Raw genomic sequence first — 23,085 nt, 5'->3', positions numbered from 1 at the left:
GCTCGCTAATTGCGAGTGAACAACGTTTAACTTTACGTCGCAGATGCAAGCTGTGGATAGGATCCGATTACCACTAGTCAACTGATGTTTGATGGTTCAAAAATCCTTTAATGTTCCTTTAAACACAACTATTAACGATTGTCACGAACTTGTCAATCGTGGATTCCATTGACAAAGGAATTGTGAGCGGAGGACACTGTTTTCGACAGATGCCGATTGTTCAGTTGTCATGTTTCACCTGGAGGCCGAATATTTATTGCTTGTAGTACATCGAGAACTGTATAACCCTTTAACCCCCAGAAGTTATCCAAATGTTACTTCTCCTTGCGATCCCTATGTATTATATTACAAACAACATATGAGAATGAACAGGCTCATCAGCTGGATGGTATTATTGCGATATAAGACAAAAAAATTCTCAGGTGAAATCTCTGAAAGAACACAGGTTTTGGGTCACAATGAGGCCAACCCGAGTGTCTTCACCTAAATATTGTAAAAACAAAAAACAAAAAACAACGGCACCAATTATCAGTGATTATAGGCACCTGCTCAAAATAGTTCTCTCAGTCATCTAAATCTCACCCAACAGTTTTGGTTTAAAAAAGAAAAAAAAAAAAAAAAAAATATATATATATATATATATATATATATATATATATATATATATATATATATATATATATATATATTTAAAATCGAGCAAGCCATGTTGCCGAGATATTTTTGCGATCGATACCTCAGTAATCCGACAAAATAATTCCCAATTGGAATTGCTTGAAAAAGATTTTTTTTCGTCCAGCTCGGTTGTAATAACCAAGCTGAATCTCGGCTCGGTATTCGGGCTGAAGGTCCTCATTCGAGCTAATGATTAAAGCTAACTGGGCAATAGCAACATAGCTCATCTGTTGGAAAAGAGAGATTCACGGGATATTAAATAAGGTTCAGGAACTGCCGGGTCTTGCTCATAGTTCTCGCGCTAAAACACATGCTGAGACACAATTACTGCAACCAGTTTTAATTAACAAATTTAAGTGATACAAAAAATTACGCAACAGAAATATTGAAAAGTAGGCATACGTTAAAAGTAAAATAGTATTTTTTTTGCTTCTAGTAGAATGAGTTACGTGGTCAACCTTAATTAAAATGAATAAAAAACACAATGAACCTCAGATGAAATAAGCGAGAATTCTACCAGACGCACCATATTCACATATCACGACTTTAGTATCGTACATCCTTCACATAAGTAAAGTAAGTTGACAAAGGTTTTAATATTAAATGAAGTTCATCCCAGAAACTGTACAAGTTAAAAAAGCAAACGAGAAACAAACAAACAGTAAATACGAAAAAAATGGAGGCAAAAAGGAAGCTTGTGCCCCTTTCCTACTTTTTTTCTCTTATATTTCAATCTAGAGGCAATACCGCATTGTAACTATTCTATTTCTCAGTGTAACCGTGGTAACGCCTTTGGAGCTAAATTGTTTTTTCCTTACACCTGTTCTTCTTATTTCTCGTTTTCCATCCCATTCGAATCGTTCTCAGTTTCAAAGTACTTAACCCTTCAGCTCCCACAAGTGTAACATGTAACTTATCCTTAAAATGTCAATACATAACCATTCAAAAGGTGAATGTGAACAGGAAGATTTAGGGTGTAATTCTCTTAACTACTTCACATGAAAAAGTATAACAGCTAGAATGGAGAATTTTAAAGCAGAACTTGGGAGTTGAAAGGTTAACCGACGAACGCACTATACAATAAATAACTCTTTTGCCTCGACCAAACGCTTGTTTGTCCCACTTACAAAATTACATCTGCACTCGTCGCTAAAAATGGACCAGTGTGAAAAGCACCAAGTTTGAGAAGTCTTCTTTGCAACCTCGGTGAATTCGAGGTTTTAATCCGATCTCGTTAAGGGTAAGGCTATAATTGTACCCTTTAAGGTGTTAAAGGTCTTGTTTCCATTTTCTTGCTCTGTTAGGCATGTAAGCCATTCTTTTAATCGGTCTCGATTCCACATACAATATTAGCCTTCGAAGCACACACTGTATGCAGTGTATGTAGGCTGTCTTGTAAACGTGACTTTGTTCTCATTAGCTTCGTTAATCTGCTCCGAGAGTCCTACAGAGAAAAACGAAGCAACAACACGCCAAAACACCCAACAGTCACACAACTGTCTCCCTTCTCTCTCTCTCTCTCTTTCTCATTTTCTCATGAACACCCTAGAAAACATTACATAAACACGCTACCCTTTGTGATGAAGGATCGATTGAGTAGTAGAGCAGAATCGGATGGTAAAAGGAAGGGAAATTTACGAGTTAATACAACACGATATAAACAGAGGTCTGTAACGGTGAAGTGAAAAACAAGTAAACTTTGACATGAGTAAGACACCAAATGAGATAAAGAACTAGCGTAATCTTCCTTCTTAAAACTTACAATGACTGAAGAACGCACCAGCAGACTGGCTGACAGACTCATTGACTGCATGACTGACTGATTCACTGACTAATTACCCATCTGGCTGGCTAATCATCTGACTGACTACTCATCTGACTATTTGTCTCTCCGACTGACTGCCTAATGGCATGGCTGAACGAAGAGAGGCTAGAAAGTTGGCTGACGAGTGACTGACTGTATGAACGATCCTCTAACTGACGGGCAGACAGACACACCAACTGACCAGCAGATTGACCGACTGACTACCTACCATCGCCTCCTCTAAAGTTTAAAACGCGAAACAAAAACATAGGACCAAAAGAAGAAACAAAACTGAAACATCCGGCGAAGGATGAGAACAAATGATCACGACACTGGAAAACAAAGCAAGTCTCTCAGTAACAAGCCATGGGTGGCCTGCACAACAAACACACGAAAATAAAACACGTATGCATAACATAGACAAAGACGAACGAATCAATACAAAAACGATCTGTTCCTGTTTCTTTTAATAAATTAAAAATATAACTAAGAAATACGGTGATTTGTCAAAAAGATAATCAACTCATTGGCTACCGAAGACAGTTGTATCGCCTGAAATTATCTTTCGCGGCAACTAGTAGTAACAGCTGCCAGTGTTCGGGCTTTGTCTGAGAAATACCCTCCCTGCCTGAAATCATATTCGAAAGCTGGTTGTTCTAGAAACCAAAATGCATATAGAAAAGTTTTGAAAAAATGCAAAAAATATATAATTTTCTACTATATAAATAACAATCATCGTGAGTGAACAAATACTTTGCCTTAAATCAAATGATTCCTTTGGTTTTTCAGTCCTACTGTTGTGGCGGGAAAATCATGTACCTTACCTTTCTGCAGCTTACTGAAATCCAAATTTAACCCGACAATAAAAAAGACAGTCCATTTACATTTTTAACCTTAATGGTGTCCGAAACGGAGCCGGTACAAAACTGTACACCTTGTCACGTTTACCACATTTTCCTTGAACCAAGATTTTTCGTTTCGTTTTCAAACGATCACCTTTATCGAAAAGAACACGAGCACTCATTTACCCAAAAGTGTGTTCAAAAATTCCTCAACTTTGACACCGATTTGTCGGCTCTTGGCTAGAATCTCTTGAACGGCAGATCCATCGCCACCTCGGGCAAGTTCAAACATCAAAAACTGTGAGAGTAAAAGAGGAAAATGAAACCTTGAATTCAAACTCTGAGAAAACTACACACAAACAATCCACAAACAGCAAAGAGGAAACAACTTTAAGTCAACTTTACATCTTTCCAGATAGTTGCGGCAAATGGTAAAATTTCTGCGGCCTGATGGTACATCTTGCGCGCCTAAAAAACACAGACGACTGAGGAAAGCAAACTTTCACCCAACAAAAAGTCCACATTTAGGACAGTTTACGTCGCATAAAGCAATGAAGGGTTACGTCTCTACCCGAGCCAAGTGGCCGGCCGGAGCCTATCCAAGTTTTTGTCGTATGCAGCGACTAAGAGTTTTCCTATTCTCCTTGGATGGGAAGCTTGTCCATCGCAGGTTACTCGTAGTCGCTACTTACCATGGCTACGCTCCAGCTGGATGGGCTAGTTGGCTCGAGTGCACACGATTTTAGGCCACAGTGCCTTAAAATTTCAGTGAATCTTAGCTGAACGTTGAAATCCCTAAATGCAGTAGGAAGCAAACACGGCGTCTCGTTACTAAACAACGAGTAGTCCTAAGGAAAAGAAGATTGCCTGGGAATTCAGGAATTGCAATAGAACAAGGTTTCTGATCAAATACATGTACTCAACTAAATAAAACGACTTACCTCCTTATTACAATTCCTTTGTAGCTCAAGGGAAATGGCACTGTTGCAATGGAAAAAAAAGAGAAAAAAAACACACAATGGAAGGAAGATACAGTCATTTAAATCTGTGTTTATATGATAAATTACCTGGTACAGTCCTTTCAAAGAAAAAAAAAGGGGGTAAAAACTATCTACGAAACCCAAACAATATTCTACATTTGACAGAGAATGCAAAATACTTTTTTCTACCACGGTTCTTAACAATCCTAACAATAAGCTCATAAAAACTCTCCGTTTTAAAGCAAATTAAACAGATGCGAATGGTACACTTTCCACATGCTTATACTGTAAGGATTGCTTGAGAGGAAAGATGCACTGATCCTTTTTGCTTGGTCGTAATTTTTACTCTCTACCTCATGCTGACAAGCCCTGAAAAAATTAACAAACAACAATATAAAACATAACTCGAACAATCAGGCGAGTAATTCACCCTTCCTGCTGCCACACATGAAATTTTAGACTGCATGTAGTTTATTGTCGGTTGGTCTGGTGCATCTGTGCATCTGTGCATCTGTGCATCTGTGCACATGTTTGTTGAATTGTATATCAAAATTGTGAGGAAATTCTGCGCGTTTATTTCTTCTGGAAATAGAACTTTAACGTATTTTTGAACGAAAATCAAACTAACGGCAATGCATTCCGACATGCATAGACATTTACAACATAGTTCCTGGTTTAAACCTCAAGGGCGCTCCCAAGAAAAATTTGGTTCATAAATGGCAAGTTTGTATATTATACATAGATAGACGTACCGTAGGGCTAACATAACATTCCCAGGAAAAATCCTCAAGTAATTTTGAAATACGGATGACCAGGATGACTGTGGATGGCAGCTCAAAGACAAACTGATTATCTGCAAAATTAGTAGCAACAATAACAACTGCCTTTCATACAGCGCGTTATTAAGTTCTGTCTTCTACAACTGACCGACCAACTGACCATTCAAATTTTATGAACGCATTTTAGCAAGATTAAGGAGAACCTTTACTTATACTATTGTTAACATTCCCACCATCACAATTCCGGTAGAGCTTGTACCTAAGGGTTCCCTTAGATATAGAATTCCTACGGAAGACGAGCGGTTAAGTTGTCCAAACTTCGCGGTCATGAAACAAACTATTCGACATTCATTTATCTAAATAGACACGTACATCAAAGACGTATTTCAAAGTATGAACTCACCTGATTGTGAAATCTGTAATCCCGCCAGACAGCGCTTGAAGAATGAGGCAGAGAACTGCTGGTACTCACAGACATTAAACATCTGTTAACCAACTCGTCCATGGAGTGTCTGTCATGTAACGCTTTGGATCTCTGATAGAACAGGTACTCAGTCCACAGTACCTGCACATCGTGTCTGGGTAGAGGGCTATGCACTGCAGTTTCAAATGCTGCCTCGGGAGTTAAGTTACCCCATAAAGTATTTGGTGGAGGAGCAATCTCTAGTAACAAGCTGGCAGTTTGAAAGGGAACATCAAGTCGTAAGCCTTAGGGAGCCAATTATTTACAAAGAGTAAATCTATTTGATGGGCATTAGTGGGGAGAAACGCGAGTTAAAAAAGATCACCATTAGTTTTAGTTTTGCTTCTGATTGGCCGAGGAAGTGGTGACAATTTCCTATGCCAGTCATAGAGTAGTAAGTGACGCAATACCTGTGCAGATACACGTAACTTTCAATGATCAATTCAAAAATGCGCTGAGCTCAGACAGCAGTTCTCAATTTGCATACATTTCAATAACTTACCAATAAGATAACCAGAGAAAGACCTTTTCACTGCCCAGACTTTGTGGGTCAACTCCTGGCAACAGAGGTGGACACTTGTAGTCATAAGGGAGGGGCAGGGATAGGAGTCGACGATACAACGCAACAGGATCACCAGCCTGGTCCTCTGCAGAAACAGCAGCCAAGCTTTGTACCTCGCATCCTTGTGATTCTTTCTTCGCTGCAAACTTGTTACGAACACTCTTGATGAGAACTGATACGGCCTTCTGGACTACGTTCTGTTGATTTTGTTTTTCAAAACAAGGAGAGAGCCAATATAAATAAAACTACATGTACCGATCGTTCAGCACGCAGGCATGATATTTCATACGTGCTAGGAGAGCACTAAAAACCGCCTTAATACTAAAGAAGCTTTTACATCACTTCGGTCTGGCTCGTTCTCTCCCAAGGTAACGTAACTGGATTTTTATGCAAGTAAAGCAGTAGAAAAAGGGGTCCGTGGTTAATTTTTCTTTACTAGCCAACAAGAATAACACCTTCTTCGTTAAAAACAACAACAAAAACCACAAAAAAACTATCAAAGCTGGTGAAGTTTGTGCTTAAACTTGACCCTGGCAGGTTGACACCGAACCCTTTAATCTAAGCCTTAGCAGCAAGTGAGATCATAGAGAGTGAATGAAATTCAAACTAATATGTTCACATTTGGAATAGAAGGGAAAACCCACCACACACTGTTACAGATGATAGTGTATTCAGAGAAGGATCTTTGGGGGACCACCCAGTTATGAGTCATTCACAGAGAGAGCTCATCTTGCAGCAATTGTCTAGTTTAATATTTGACACAGGTTATGTAAGCACCAAAAGGTTACAGTACTCTGGACAGTTGACTGACCTGCTGAAGGTAAAAGCGTGCTGCACTGTAAGACAACTCAGCATTGGCTCCACACTTTTCCAGCGCCTCTATGCACACCTGTTCTGCATGTCCACCCTTCTCCGGCGAGTCTTCAAGTGCTGCAAGACACTGCCACAGCACCACTGAAGTTGGATGGTCCTTTAGCAGATGGCGACAGATTTCTCTGGCAGAGTCAGCTCTTCCATATGCTCTCTCTAAAGCAATGAGGTTCTTGTACAGTGGAAGGCAAATGGCAAATTTGACAACGGGAGGTTTTGCTACTTCACCACAAGCTTTCAATGCATCTGGTAAAGGAAGAGAAAGGAAATTAGCAAGCATTGTTACTCACAGAATTTAACTCCTAGATCAGAACAATTTTACAACTTTTAAAATTGTCGAAAATATTCCTACAATACGTGTTATCTCTCTTACACGGGTAACAACTTAACTATTGGCAGGTTCCGGTACAGGAATTATTTCACCGTTCGGGTGAAAATTAATGGCTACCTGATCTGACTACTTCCATACATTTAATTATCAACTGGGTTCATTGAAATATCTTTGTAAGTACAGGATAAGTCTATGGCAAGGTGGAGGACTATTGAAACGATGCACAGTTTATCCTCTCACTACAAAGATCTGGATATTCTGAGGCATTTGGCATTCCCGTCTCTCTTCTGAATCGCGCATTTTTAAGGATACGTCGGACAACCACTTAGGCGTAAGGAAACGGTTACAGTATAGGGACACTATTCTACCTTGAAACAACACCCGTAACTTCTTTCCAGGGGCTCTCGATTGCTGCGATGGTTTCCACGGGAAAACAAAGTTTTCCTTTGTCACCATCTTGGAAGGTTCACCACGACTAGGATCAAACCATGGGGAAGGAAGACGGTGGAATTCAACCACATGTATATAACCTAACCAAGCACAACAATAGTCTGAGGCCAACAGAAAGCTGGACAATTCTGGAACATCACCACGATCGTGAGTTTTCTTAGTTAGAGCCGATTTGAACACAAGTACAGCAGACGCGTAATGTCCAGAATAGAGTTCTAGTTGAACGAGGTAAAGCAATGTTTCCAGGATAAAGTGAGAACGAAGCTCCACTGGATCAATGGGATTTAATGTCAGAAAAGAGATAAGACGTATACAAACATTCCTCTTATCAATGTAAGTTCGCGAATACTCCAAATACTTCCACCAAACACTGTAGGTGGGTGAAAACTCCACAGCTTGGTCACAGATCTCGTTGAGCTCCTCTCTACTGCTCTGTGAAGAATATAACTCCAAGTACTCTAACCATAACTCCTGCAGGAAAAACAAAGACATATGGAGCAAAGTTTTCACTGCTTTCCATAAAACAGATAACAATCCAGTCCAATCAGAAAAGTCGAGAAAAATAACCGAAAGCAATCATTTCCTGTGTAATTGTTGTTTAGGTGGGGTTTTACCCAGGATGCCGAGCTGTGAAGAAAGGCCTCATTGAAGTCTAATTACTGTTGACATATACTCAGTACATGTAGATAAGCATATTCTAATCTCTGCACACGTGTGAATACTTGTAAACTCCGTGGGCAGAAAGGAACTATGGATGATTGTTTACAAAACACAGTAGTCTAAAATTACAAAATTAAAAAAATTAAAGGGCAAAATTGTAAATTCTATGGTGTCACTAAATAAACGCAGGTACAATTGTAATCACATAAATAATGAAATCAGGAAACTAGAAACACATTAAAAAAACAAAGCATGAGCCCTTCATGATCACACATATACACCGTCATTTTCACAGGTCGCATTATTTTGTTGACTGCCTCCGTCTCAGTTTTGTACAATAACTATTAATACCTGTGTTAGGTAACCTCAGAATGTGCACACAGTCCAAACTACAGTGTACTATAAAATATACAGGTTGCTTTGGGTTAGGTGCATATTCTCCAGACTGTTCTCTATAACTTTCCTAAGGCACTAACAAGGATAATTTGTTTAACAAGCAAGGGCCTTTTAAGTTGGTGATCATTTCCTTTATTCTCGATAACGTAATGTTTGATTCAGGGATGATACTGTAAGGAGAAATTAGATGCTAGTCTCTCTTAGGGGTCAAAGGGTTAACAGCAGATCTTAAGTACGTACTAATCATTTACAGCTCATTGTCATACCTCTGACTGATTATTTTCCTCCAATCCTCTGGAAAGTGTACTGAGTGCCTGCATAACATTATTGTTGTAAGCGTCCTCCTCTTCCCCTTCAGCAGTGCTGTTGCTTTGATGAAGTTTCAGTCTTGCTAACTTGAGCCATAGAGCCACATCACCAGGAGAATTTTCTAACGATGTTTCGAGAGATTCAATGTTGTCGTACTCCTCCGAAAAGTAGCGTATTTCTTGACTACAAAAGGGAAGATGACGATCAATCAAAATTTTCTAGACAGACCAAGCTACATTTAGTTTAAGAACCCAAAGAAAATGTCCCTGTCTAAATGAGCTTACCGCTGTCATAACCCCAAAAGGGGTAAACACCTTTTTCCAGCCAAAGCTAGAAATGTTGGCTAGCCTTTTTGCATAAAAATACATAGTGTAAAAGTGTATATGCTGAACACAAATACATTTTGGGTAAAGATGCTTTCTTTCCTTAGGCACTAAAAATTTGACAGCATGGAATACAGAAAAAAAAATCAGTTCAAACAACAGTAGTTAACAGGTGTTTTACCAGAATTAATTGAAACCTACAGCATGCTCATACCTGTAATGACTAAAGTGTACCTGTTTGTCCTTAAAACAAAATACAGTACATCTATCTGTTACTCACCTTTCCTCACCAGAAACCCTCAATTGATGTCCTACAGACTTGCTGTTTTTGGATGCTACACCGTGAACTTTATCTCTGTTGGTAAAATTTATTCCCTTCCCTATATCAGAAACTACTGCTTCATCTTCATATTCAATCTTTTTCTTATCAGTCTTTTGAAGCTTCCAAGTGCGTGGTTGAAGGCAGATGTTAAAAGGTCCATTTTCTTTCCTACTCTTCCTCACATCATTAACCAATAAAATACAAATTTCGTCCCACGACATTTTGTCTTGATATTGCTTTGCGAAAGCCTTTGTAAAAGATTCAACATTCTCTTGCATCTCCTTCACATCGTTAAAATCTGCAGTGAGGTTTGGATTGTAAGCCGCCAAATCCTGAAGTATTTCTTCTTGTGACATCTTGCATTTGACAAAGTGTTGGAATTTACAGTCATCGTCATTACATTTGCCTTGCAAGTCAAAGTTGCAAAGAGGCCATGTAGGATCCAATTTATTGGAGAATGTTAAAGAAGTAAGGGAAAGTTCATCTTTGAGTCTGAAATACGGGCTCAACCTGAAAAAACAAAATCTCGTTTTGACCGCTGGTAGTTCATGTCCCTTTGGTGGCCCTTACAAATATCGTATCAAAACGTACAAGACGCTTCAGTAAAACTCAGTCAATTTTTCGTCAGCGGCTTGACAGAACAAGCCCCAACACATAGTTATTCCTCAATAATTAAATGTGTGTATGCTCTCGAAACCAACTTTTTTCATCTCCACCATTAAAAAGTACAGGAGACAAAATTTACCGCTTATCAAGTTTTAACATTCCAAAGGGCACCTAAACCATTCAAACGTACTTCTATTTTAAGGGTCAAGAAATAAGCAACTTTGTGATTGCCACCACAATTAACAATATTCCCGAAATAGTTTTCCAAACAACGCAACGTATACCTGTAAATAGGAATTCACTGGTGTTTTACAACAAATTTACAATAGGTATATGAACCACTCGTGATATTTTTTTCAGTTTCTTCCCACAAGTGCAGGTAAGTGTCTAATCATGAAATAGATTTAAAAATTTCGGTTTGTAGATAACCATACCACGTATCTAATGAGGGAGAAAAATTCCAGCCGTTAGAAAATTTGAGACTTTTTACCTTGGCTTTAGCCTATCTTAATCTGTTTGTTTATTTGGGAAATAATTGCGATGTTTGAGGTTTCACCTGTATGACTTGAAGTGCAACAATTTACTGCGGTATTTTCCAAAGGGCAGAGGAGCCACTTCATAATCATTTCTTCTTCTGATCTCTCCAGCTGCTAATTCAGTGCTTCTTTCCTCCCCCTTTGTCAAGTTGTCCTGCTCGCTTACTAAACTTTTAAGCTCATAGCCAAAGGGTAAGCAAACACAGTGGCTGGAACGCTTATCCGCTGTCAGTGGGATATTAAGAGTGCAAGCAGGAAACTGAGGACCTATCTTTTCCTTTTCAGCCTGATTAAAAGAAACAAGAAATATCAGTGTATTAGCGTTTGTCTAGGTAGCATTTGTGATGCGGGTAACTGAATATGAATTACATAAGTCTAGTCTTTATGAGGCAACTAGATAAATATAAGCATGAAGGACTGTGGTACCCAAGTAGTAGAACACAATGTCTGAGGAAGACTAGCATTACACAGTCAAAATGACAAGATCCATATAAGAAGTGATCAAACTGAGAGACAAATGGTACCATACAACACTACTATACGAGCAGATCATCTTCCCGTGCCACTGTACAGAAACATGGAACTCCTAATACTATCTGAATGAACTTAGATCATTATTCAAGTAAAACTAAGTAGTAACAAGTAAAAAATAATGATACATGGACAAGAAATACCTTACACTATCTAGGGCTGATACATACTGAAATCCCTTTCTTGAAACAAATAGGTAACCTTTGATCACAGGTAATGTACCAATTGTGTGTTCATTTACAGTTCTTGAGGCACTTCACCAATATGTGACTCCACCTAAATTAATCAGAACAGACATTTAAAACTAAATCATTTACCTGCAATTTTCTCACGTGTTCCAATTGCTGGTTAGTTATGTCCAACGCAAATGTCGTTGGTGTTTTACCATCTTTAAAAGGTGTGGCCTCTGGGAGAAACTGACCACTTGCTCCCCTTGAATCAAAACCTTGTCCCTGTGACTCATGATGACTTGTATTATTGCAACTTGTACCAGCTTTAGGTTTCTTCTCCTTTATCTCAATTGCCTTGGTATCAGAACTGTCTGTGATACTCTGAAGTACTTCTCCTGATGCCTTTAAAGCAGAGTCTCTGTCTCCTTCGCGTTCCCTTCCAAACTGTTTGAGTTTTTCAGAAAGTTCATGCTCAAGTTTTTTCAACCTGGCTTTTTCCTGAGCAATACGTTCTGCCACAGGTGATTTTTTTGGAGTATTGGTTGCTGAATTTGCTGGACTTCCCTGAGGTGTTTTGAGTACTTGCTTTGCTTTCTTGGCCAACTTAACGGAGGGAGAAAGAAAGCATGATGAATAACAATACACCAAGACAGATAAACAGAATTACCCCTCTATGACGTAAAATGTGGACTTCTACTGTACGTCTATAGACTCATACAGTATACAGACTAAGACAAATAATTATTACTCATAGCTACCTACAAATGAGGTAGACTAATGTCCATTCAGTGGTTGATTTTTTGTTATTTTTATGCCTTTTTTTTTTCATTTGGTACATGAAGATGAATAACTTGTACTAGGTAGTTTTCAATTTGATTAATTCAACCTTTTAGGGAAAAGGAAATCAGTGCAACTATTGAATAAGTATCTGTATGAAATAATAGATGCCTTGAAAATAAAGGGTGTTCAATAATTTGAAGCAGTATCACATGTCAGTTCCAACAAGGCAAATACAAAAACTTCAATACCTCTACATCTTAAGCAAACATTACTTCACTAACAATAAACACAATAATTATTGTTGCAACACAAATTCAAAATAACAATATCAGGAACTCACAATTCCTTCTGAGGATGATTCACTGACATCAAGTTTTCTCTTCACTGTTATTTCCTGTTTTGTGAAGGTGGACAGTTTTTCAAGTTTAGCCTCTAGTGAGTTTTTGATCTCCCAAGCAGCAGCTGGACTAATTGTGAATTTCTGGTTTTCATTGCTGACATTGCCCAGCAATTCCACTTGAGGGCTATTTCGCCCAGACCCTGCTTCCCCTGCCATGGGCATTTTCCTTTTCACTGCTGAAATAATACTTTTGGCTCTGAGGAGTTCCTCTTCAAAGCTACTTGAAGCAATTTGTCTCTTGCCAAGTCTATCTTTGACCAGCTTTGTCCTTGATCTGAGCTTATTCATAAAAATCTTATTGGCAAGACTAACTTTCTGAGCAGCCTCAAGTTCCTTTTGAAGTTTTCGCACATTTTCCTCTTGAGCCGCAAGAGAATGCTTTCTCTGAAGAAGCTCACTCAACAGTTTATTCAGAGTGACCTTTTCTTTCTGGATAACCTTCCTATGAAAAAAAAGATAATGTATATTCTTGTAAGAATCTGCCCTTGGCTCAAGCTTGCTTGACAGGGCTTTAAAAGGGTATTTTTTACAGTGCCTTTAATCCTTTCAGGCTCAGAGCTGATCAGTAGATTTTTTCCTACTAAATTAGTAATAATAAAATCATCAACAACGGGTCATTGGCTTGTTACAACACCAAATTCTCAGCACTGGTCAATGGAGTAAGGAAAGCTCTCATATCTTGGGACTGAAAGGGTTAAAGGAATAAATCATTACAAATTCATGTGTACAAACTACCCCCATGTATCAGCACCACAACTGATTTTGAGATAACAACTTACTTATGTTTAGCAAGATTCTCTTCACAACCAGTGACATAACTGTGTAGTTCTTTCAAATGACTGTCATCCTCTTTTATTTCATTTCTTTCTTCATTTTCAGGTGTTACAGGTAGTGACATGGCTTCTATGAAGAAGAGATAGGCAGGCTCTTAAAACAAAATGTGGCTTTTATGTTCTGCATTAATGTTGAAGAAAAGATAAGCAGGTTTAGTTGTCAGCCTCTTAAAACAAAATGTGGTTTTTATGTTCTGCATTAATGTTACAAGCAAGCCTCTCTACCAAATTTGTTTACAATTACCTTTACTCAATGGGGCTAGTCTGCATTTTTGGAAAAGATTGATTTCAGATATCAAAACTCAAATTCAAGCCAGTCAAGTTATAGTCACCTCAAACTCTGTACATGTGATTAGCAGAAAGTTACATACATAAAAATATAGTGCACATAATAACCCAACAACCAAAATCTTCTTTGCATGGGGATACTATCACAGGTTTGCTTAGTCTTCGTTATTTGCTTGAAACCCTTTCAAATTGTTGTAATTTAACTATTAATAACACTAGGCAAACACCTACCTCCTTTTAGTTTAGCTTACTTTTGATTCCTTGAGTATTATATGAAGTTGAAGTGGGTTTCACATTATTACAGTTACCTTTTTCCTGATTAACAGTAGTAAGTGGCTGTCTTGTTTTACTCTCATGCAAGGCTAGTTGTTCCTTCAGTCTTTTGTACTCTGTCTTCATTTGCTCTGGCATGTGAGCCATTGCATCTGGAGTGGTTGGTTCTGGTGACACATGGTCTGTTTTTCCTTTCTGTGTTCCTTCACCAGCATGTGATTTTTCTGTTGCTTTCACTTTAGAGGCCTTGAAATGGAAAAGTGACAGTTAAAAAAAGTATCCTGAGCCAGGCGCAAACCAAAGGGCAGACCACTAAAGTTGCCCCATAATTTTATATGCCATCAAATTGGTGAAGTGAGTTTTTTCATACAAGACTGACTCACATAGCTGCAAGAACTCAGTCATGTCTCTAATGCAAGAAGAGACAATTATAAAGGCTATTCACCAAGATGGAATAAACTTCACTGCAGGTCACATTCTTGTATTTTGCTGGTGACCATTTGCAGCTGGGAGAAGGAAATACTGCTTGTGATACATTGACTTACACTCAACATAGTTGAATATGCAAACCAAATCACTGTTATTGTGCCAACCCAAACCCATAGAAACAAAGAACAAAAGCTTAAGGTGCTAATAAAAATCAATAGAGTTTTTTACCTCAGCAGACTTCCTGGCTTCCTTAATCATCATTTCCAGTCCTCCAAATAAGCCTCCACCAACAGATTTTTTCTTGTTTGGGGCAGATTTTTTGACAGATTCTGTATCAGATGCATCAGATTCATCACTGTCAGAATCCTCTCCTAGCTTTATTACCACAGGGTCATGTTTAGGAGGAGCAACAAATGCCACCTACATCCACATAGAAGAAGAGAAACATAAAAATGATACACATTTTCAACATTAGTTCTCATTTTCTTTAATTTTTCACCTGTAACACAAAGCCTTACGGTTACATGTAAGTATGGAGTATAAGTTATAGAAGACAACATTTTTATCATTATTTGACATTTATGAGGGTTCAAAGCCTCTTACTATAGCCCTGCTATGTTTGGGTGGATCATGATTAATGTCTTTGTAAGCATGCATAAAATATGTTTCACTTTAAAAACATAGGCAGAAGTATTGATGGGTAGGTGCCATAAAGGTAGGAACAAAACAAGGCAGCAATCTCCTTAATGGCTACAAAGTCACCATGGCAATTAAGCTCAGACAAACCTGCATGCACACTACAATTACAAAAGAAAAGAAACTAGTGTATGAAAAGTATAGTTCCCAAAATGTGAGATGAAGGGAGGGATGAAAACAAAAAAAAATTGGCAAAAATTAAGCAAAATTTCATGGCAATGCCCTTGCATTGCAAAAGCACTGCCAATGTTATAACAATAAATAGACACAATAAGAACAAATTAGGAAAACACAAATTCATCCATTAAGAGATAATTATGATCATAATACCTGTCTGGAATCCTGTTGCTGTTTTACTTGTTTTACAGTGTTTGTTGTTATTTTTGATGCCTTTGGGCTTTGACTCTTAGAACCTGACCCATTCTTGACAGATTCTTCCCCCTTCTACAAAAACATGAAGAAAATGCCTCTTTTAAGGAAAACTTAACCTGCTGACATTGGTAATATTCCTAAACTTACTGGGTCATTGGTATAAATACATCCTTTTAAAGGTAAATGTATAACACCCAAAAAGAGTACACTGTAAAAAATATTTGTTGTATATTGGCAAGCTTCTTCACGGTACTTAATATGAAAAAGTACATAGTACACAATGTGGTAGCATAGCATGGTTACAGTGCTCAAGTGTAATAAATTAATGAAATATGTTTTACCCCAGCATCAATTTTAGCCTTCCTTTTTACTGCTAAAGATTTTAGCAGCTGTTCCCTGAGGGCAACTTCATCATCCTCATCTGAATTGTCTTGACTTGAAACATCCCTACTATCAACCTGTGGCAGCTCCTTGGTGCTTTCGACCTCTAATGGATGTGACTCCTTGCCCAAAAGTTCTACAAGAAAGTTTATTACACACTTTACTTCAAACCTTCTGCATGAGAAGTACACTCATGCTTTGAAAATCATTTCAATTTAGGTTTTTTTTGGGTCTATTATTGTCAACACAGACTATAAGAGGTTAAAAACAAACACTTAACAAAAAACTGATGCCTGAAAAAGTGGAAAAAAAGGACTGTACGCTACCGTTTTAATAGAGGTTGAAACTTGAAATTAATGGCCAAACAAGGAAGATTGTTCCCAAAACTGCAAAGTAGCTCAAGTTCAAAGAGTTTCAAAATAGAGTATGGATCATAACCAACCCAAAAGTCAAGATAAGTTACTCACTAGAGAGAGGTGCCTGATGGACAACAGGATTTGCAAGAATATTTACAGACCTTGATATTGAAAGTGTTGGTCCTCGTGGCCTGCTGCCATTAATGGAGCTGAACCAGCAAACCAGTCAGCATAGTTCTGTTGGGAAAGAAGTCATTTGTAGAAAATGAATTCCCAGAATTCCTCAAGTTTCTTTTTTTTAACAGAGGGGGTATAAATGTGACATATAGTATAACAATTTTGCAAGTTTTAATTTTCACTTATTTGAAGGGTTTAGTTGATCTGAAAATCAAAATAAGTCCCTGGAGAAAGAAAAGCCCACTAAATAACAAACTGCAATAATAATTACCCCAAGTTCAGTACAAAAAAAAATTCCTGGGGATTAAGTTAAGTGCAGGGATAAAATATACTGTTTCTGTCCTTTTAGACAGTATGCTCTTCATATTCAAGATTTACATTCTCTATGTTTTGTGTCAGTCAAGAAAAAACCAAGAACTTACCTGGAAATATCCTGTTGGGTACATCTGTAAACAGGAGTAATAAAATTTAAGAATGTGAGGACAGAGGAATTTGAAAAGAGGGCAATTGACTTAACATAAGCTGGCTCAACAACAAATGAACAAACAAAACACTAATAATGGACATGCAAGATTAACATGATACATACTCATAATCTTACAATTCCACACTCAGTGTAGAAAAACTCACCATAAGTGATGACTGCCCAGGATCCACATAAAGAGAAGCTGTTGTCATGAGATCAGAACAAGAAAATTCCCTTTTAACAACTTCAAAAAAAATCTTAAAATTAACTCTTCACATGATATATGAAATCAACACATGTTAAGTAATAAACTGTCTCTATTAAAGTAAAGATATCCTGTGGTACAAAGTACTGCTGTCAGCTCACACATACACACACATCAGCAGTTTCCTTCTTTGTATTTCATGATCATCTAAAGAATCAGTTATGCCCAGTTGAAGATTTAAAACCTAAAGCACAATCACATATCATACATAATGTCAGCTTTAAATTGAGCAACTACCTGATTCTCCACCAGCTAAGGGTGGGGGTGGTGGGGGAAAATCTTCTGCTGGTTCATCTATTAATGGAAGAGCTGGGCCATCTGTAGAGGGTTGAATGGAAATTTATTCACAAAAATGAATTAAATTTTTTAATATGAGAAGCTGAACAGATGGAAAAGTACATATATAATGTCATCATCAACAACATTTTGCATTTTAATCAAATCAATAAAATAGATTGCATGCTGCAGTGTCTGTACTGTAATCAGTCCGAGAAGAAGTCAAAATGTGACAGGAACATCAGAGATATAATCTGCTGCACCTTGTGTGCCACTTTTTTGTTATCATCACAATTAGACATCATCTGTGATCTATTACTCCTCAAATTTAAAGTTAAAGGGTTTAAAAAGTCAGTGGTACATCATTCAGAATGAAGCACTTCCCCTAAGATTGCCATGGCAGTGCTTTTAACCTACTTGTTCACTAATTCACATCTGTGTGGTACTTTTGTCAAGATTCGCATTTTTCTTTGACTAAAAATTTTGCAAACTGGTTTCCTTTGTTTTAGATTACAAAAATCAATACAAAAACAGAGGAAAGAAGAAGTCAAACTGGTTGCAGTTCTGAAGGAATTAAATCAGTAACACATACACATTTGTGGGATGTCAATGTTGAAGAGAAGGTAGCCTTAAAAAGACCTGTCCTGGTTGAAGAAGATAACAAATTGGCTCCCTAAGCAGAAGATGTACTTTAATTCTGATGGTGACTTCTGCTCATGTTGCCGATACATTAACTTCAAACTAGAGTCTTACAGTTACCTTACCGAGACAGTCACACCATTAATCTGAGATTCACACCTTTACTATGAATCATCCAAGGTATATGTACCTGTTGAGTCACTCTCCAAATCCATAGGTATCTCAAAGTAATCATCGTTTTCAAACAAAGCAGGATCACCTTCTTTTGAGGGTGAATCTCTGTCCCCTTCCATCTCAGTTCCAGCCAACTTTACACTAGAGCTTCTTCTCCTGCCTTTAACAGATTTGGTCAATTTCTTTTTACTGCGCCCTTTGTTTCCCTGTTGATTCCTTTGGTCAGAAAACCTGTCAGTGTTCATCTTTTCCTGCCACTGCCTAAGTCTTTCCCGTCGCTCCTGTTTCTTGTTGACGTCCTCCCTGGAAGTAACATAAAAAAGAGACAGCTAGAATCTGTTTCAAAGTCATTGAATACACATTCTCCAAATCCCCATATAAACAGTTGAATCTGACTCATATGATACTTCTACCATAGAGAAATTTGAGGAGTCAATTTGTATAAACAGGCTCTCAAAATCAAACTTAAAATGTAAACCTAGATTGTTGTCAAGTTTTGTTTCATGAGGTTTGAAAAAACCTTTACATTATCATCACAGGTTTTGTACTTGGACTGCATGTACTAAGTAAAATAACCTCTGCATACTATGCAACAATTTTAGCCTAACTTCTGCAAAAAAAAAAAAGCAAAACAAAAAAGCAAGTCTTAAAAAAAAACAGCACACCTGTTAGACTCCACTGGAACAGAGCTTCCTGCGAGGGACATAAGTCTTGCCTCCAGTTCATTATGAGGGTCAACATGTGGGCCTTGATTAGAACCAGCAGCTCTAGGCTTTTGACTGTTTACATTATTTTGCACTGATCCTTGAAATACCTTTCTCTTTCTTTTCCTGCGATTTTTCCTTATCTTAGACATTGGTACACTCTCTCTAGTTCTTGATATAGTTTCCAGGTCATCGGCTCTACTATTCTCCACTACAATTGAATCTTCCACCTTAACCTTCCTTTGTTCCAGATCTTTCTGGCTTAATTCTTTGATCGAAGGCACACTGGTGTAAAGAGGTTTTATTCTAAAAGGGAGAAATGGTTTTGGTTGTGCTGGTTCAGCAGTTGGTTCACTATCCAATATCTCACTGGCTCCCTCCATATCATCCATTTCGTTACCACTTCCCATGTGTAGCAAATTCATATCAGCAGGTAAATATAAAGTACTCTGTCCCCTACTCTCAAAATTTTCATGGCCATTTTCATTTTCTATTGGCAAATCAGATTTTGTATCCTCCACAGGGATATCTATGAAAGTGTCATCAATGATATTGTCTTCACCCGCAGATGAGTTTTCCTGATTCTCAAGGGCAGCAAGCTGTTGTTGAATCAGGCGATGACGTTGTAGTAGAATCCTATAATCATCAAATTCCTCATCAAAAGGGGATGGCACTCTTCTAGGTTGTTCTTCATGGGCATCAGGAGCTGATGGACTCATCTCTCTCTGAAATGGTTGTGATTTCTCGTCTAGCTCCATTAGAGGCAGTCTTTGTACATGTCTCTCTGAAGGTGATGGACGAGGCAGCCTTGGCCTATCAATATCCAAATAAATTTGCCTCCTTTCCTCGAGTTGTGATCGTGGTCTGGTCTCAAGTGGAGTTATGATTCTTGCTCCTTCACTCTCTGTATATGAAGGTAATCTTTCATCAGGGTATGCAGGTCTTGGTCTCTCAATGGACAAGGGATAAGGTAAATTGGGTCTTTGAAGAAAAGCTATATAAGGTGGCGTTGTTAAGAAAAACCTAGATATGTTGTTGAGAAAGACCCAGTTATATTGGAAACAAAAGAACAATCCTTTCAAAGGCCGAGGAACAGTACAACAGCAATAGCACATATACACAATCATAGACAGGAACTAATGTAAATTACACAAGAAACATACACAACACTACATGTACACGTAAATCTCAAGTAAGCACATCATGCATGTGTAGCAAATTAAAATGAATTTACAAGTGAAGTGGTTTCAAACTAGTTTGATTCATAGTTGTTCTACAATCTAGATTAATAGATATTAGTACAATCCTACACAACAAATAACATCACTCAATCAAGCTGAAATTTGAATTGGAAAATAATTTTTTTTCTGATAAAAATGATTAATTTGCCATACATACTGTACCTAAAGAACTAACTTCAAGAAGAGACAAGCCAACTGTTCCTTGTATTATTTTGAGCAAATGTTTACATAGTTTTTAAGAAATATTTATAAGATTATGGATCACTGTCATCTGTTGTCTTTCAGTTTTCATAGTGTTAGTCTTCAGTTGTTGTATTTTCAGTTTAAGTCAAATTTATCCTATAATGTTTCAGTTTCCAAAAAGCAACTGATATCTTCTCACTTTACTTTCCCCCAAGGCACAAATACTTGCAGGGCATGAAATTAATTTTTTTTCTGATAGCCACTAGGCTCCTAAATTTTTTAAAGTGGTAGCCAATTCAAAAAAGGGAACAATTTGTCTTTTATTTTTCAAATATTGCTAAGTTATCATGTGCACTATGTAATAGGCCAATTTAGAAATAAGGAAAGTTTTGCCCATCCACTATATACATTACAGTTTAGGGAGAGCAACATAATTTGGCTTTATAAAATAAGTTGATTATGTAAGTTTACTGCTGTAAAGAATTTCTTTAGCTGTTGTTTTGAGTGTAAGCCACTCAATTTTCTCACTGATGAAGGGCTACTACCCAAAATGTTGCCTTTAGAAACTCTTAATTGTGGTCAATAACATTATCAACTCAGTTGATAGAACCAAATTATTATTTTTTTCATTTTCCTCCACTGGTGCAGCATCACAATGTCTTTAAAAAGATACCCCCTTCATTCATTTTTCATTTAATGAGAAGTCAAGCATTTGTGGTAACAAGTCAAGCATTCGCTAAGGGGTCTACCAGTCTCCATATCTGTTGAAAAAAATTTGTGAAAGCAAAAGCTTCCTATTGATGATTGATACAACTGATAACTAATCAGAAAGTAATCAATGGATTGGCACAATTTCTGATAATGATAGTGATCAGTATTTATCAAGTAACAAAAATATTAAACGTTTCTGGTTTGTATTTGTGTAATATTTGTTCTGTTTTGTTCAAGGACTCCAACACTCTCTATTCTCAGTTTCAATTCCTTTTTGTAATCGATCTCCACCAAAAACAGCAATCTCACGAGCAAGGAACCCAGCATCCCAAAATCACATAATGAGGAACTGACCTAATTGATTGATACGTCATTGCACAGTCAGGTGATGTAGCTTTAAATCGTAATAAATTCGAGTACCCACCTTTTACGACAAAAAGGAACAAACACACTCACACACATAAACAAAAAATTCAATGATTAAAAGGATACGTCTGCGCATATTTCCTCTTCTCGTAGGATAAGTCTTTTCTCGTCCATTTCCGCGAAATACTTTCCCTCTTCCCCGGCCTCTTTGTCGAGAAAATCTTCCGCGAAAAGAGCCGAAAGATCCACCTCGCGTTTCCCACCGATCAGGTGGAGGATTAAATTGTTGAAATCCAAAATCACGAATCTTCGTTTCAAATGGGTTATCGCTCGAGTACTGCTCGCGTGTCGAGTACTGATCATGACGATGTGTTAGGAGGTACAAATCGTTGTTATTTGATTCCCTTGCCGAAGGTACATCTTCGTCTATTTCACCATCTTCGAGATCGTTTATTTCCCCGTCCTCCAGTTCTAATTCTCTATCCTCTGATGCCATAATTTTGTAAAAGAACTACAATCACAGTTATTTTTGTTCTCAACTTTGACCATGCATGAATTCCTTCACCGCCATTTTGCACACCCCGCAACTTAATCCCAGAACCCCCCGCAAACCAAGTTTGGTTCCAGTCTCCTACATTGTCTAGTAAGAGAAAAACCTCTTCATATTTTTAATGAAATTGTAAACAGTGGCGAACCTGCCTAGCTTTATTAGAAGTAAATTCTCTAACACTCGTTGTTTGTTTGGTTGATTCTTCTTTAATCTCTTTTCTTCTCAAGTTGTTACAACGGGAACTAACTCCTATCTGATGAGAAAAGCGAGGGTCACCGTTTATAAGGTGACACTACAGATGACATTACTAAACTGTCAATCATCTTGTATCGTCATCGTTCGATCTCAGCCAGCGAATCACGTTAGATTGCGTATTAGTAACTCGGATAGGTGATACCTTTGATGAAAAAGACGGGCATTTTATTCGCCATAAGCCTTGCGTCAGGAAACAGTTTCACCATGAATTTTCCTTTTTCGAACTGAAAAGAACCAAGAAAAAGGGACACCACAGTTAACAATTATGGTGGCATTTGAACAGCTTAGGATCACAGTGGAGGGCTCTTGTATGTACTTTAAGTCCTTCAGCGCACCAAAGATGATATCCAGGCCAAAGGACAATCTTTTTGCAGACGTTTCAACAACTTGACTTTTCCCTTTGACCCTCTTAGATAAATTGCTCAGAAAACAAAAACAAAAACAAATCTGAGTTACCGGCATTGTTTGTATCGATCTTATCCGTTTATAAGGTTAATAAAGCTATAATGAAGCTCGTCCAGGTGCTAGTTTTGTGCTATTTCTCATCAACGAGTTTAAATTTAATACGCAGTCAAGACTGAATAGAATTCCTCTTTGGGTTATTGGATCCACTAAGGGAACTACATTCCATCCAGCTGAGAACGTGCCCAGACATCTGAGG

General features: G+C 37.8%; 1 protein-coding gene across 3 annotated transcripts; it reads right to left on the bottom strand.

Moving 5' to 3' along the window:
• Positions 1-999: 999 nt before the first annotated feature.
• LOC113673478 (zinc finger C3H1 domain-containing protein) lies at positions 1,000-22,229 on the bottom strand. Of its 3 annotated transcripts, none has more exons than XM_089195812.1 (26): positions 21,746-22,229; positions 19,080-20,112; positions 18,431-18,717; positions 17,563-17,643; positions 17,225-17,262; positions 17,017-17,040; positions 16,579-16,654; positions 16,022-16,197; positions 15,639-15,752; positions 14,841-15,032; positions 14,219-14,429; positions 13,569-13,692; positions 12,730-13,231; positions 11,757-12,212; positions 10,929-11,194; positions 9,725-10,276; positions 9,079-9,304; positions 7,675-8,227; positions 6,917-7,221; positions 6,046-6,302; positions 5,484-5,754; positions 5,054-5,154; positions 4,569-4,670; positions 4,263-4,302; positions 3,727-3,789; positions 1,000-3,619 (listed from the first exon to the last, which is right to left on the bottom strand). In XM_089195812.1, exons 1-26 carry the CDS (start codon positions 22,113-22,115, stop codon positions 3,500-3,502), a joined length of 6,540 nt encoding a protein of 2,179 aa, XP_089051938.1. In that variant the 5' UTR covers positions 22,116-22,229; the 3' UTR covers positions 1,000-3,499. The 3 variants fall into 3 exon arrangements, with proteins under 3 accessions (XP_089051938.1, XP_089051940.1, XP_089051939.1); XM_089195814.1 differs by having other exon boundaries at positions 18,500-18,717; positions 21,746-22,225; XM_089195813.1 differs by lacking the exon at positions 3,727-3,789.
• Between the last annotated feature and the right edge of the window lie 856 nt (positions 22,230-23,085).

The sequence above is a fragment of the Pocillopora damicornis genome, chromosome 2 (genome assembly GCF_964200805.1).
Source record: "Pocillopora damicornis chromosome 2, jaPocDami1.2, whole genome shotgun sequence".
Classification (NCBI taxonomy): Eukaryota; Metazoa; Cnidaria; class Anthozoa; order Scleractinia; family Pocilloporidae; genus Pocillopora; species Pocillopora damicornis.
Note: the sequence above shows the minus strand (reverse complement) of the source record. Positions and strands in the feature narration are given on the sequence as shown.

What these genes read in the sequence shown, in the direction of transcription:
- LOC113673478 (XM_089195812.1), bottom strand. Translation starts at nt 22,115, where the DNA reads ATGGCATCAGAGGATAGAGAATTAGAACTGGAGGACGGGGAAATAAAC. An exon ending in AATCATCCTCAGAAGGAATT is followed by an intron (nt 12,213 to 12,729) that starts GTGAGTTCCTGA and finishes CCCTCCGTTAAG; the next exon opens with TTGGCCAAGAAAGCAAAGCA. An exon ending in AACACGTGAGAAAATTGCAG is followed by an intron (nt 11,195 to 11,756) that starts GTAAATGATTTA and finishes TCTTTTAATCAG; the next exon opens with GCTGAAAAGGAAAAGATAGG.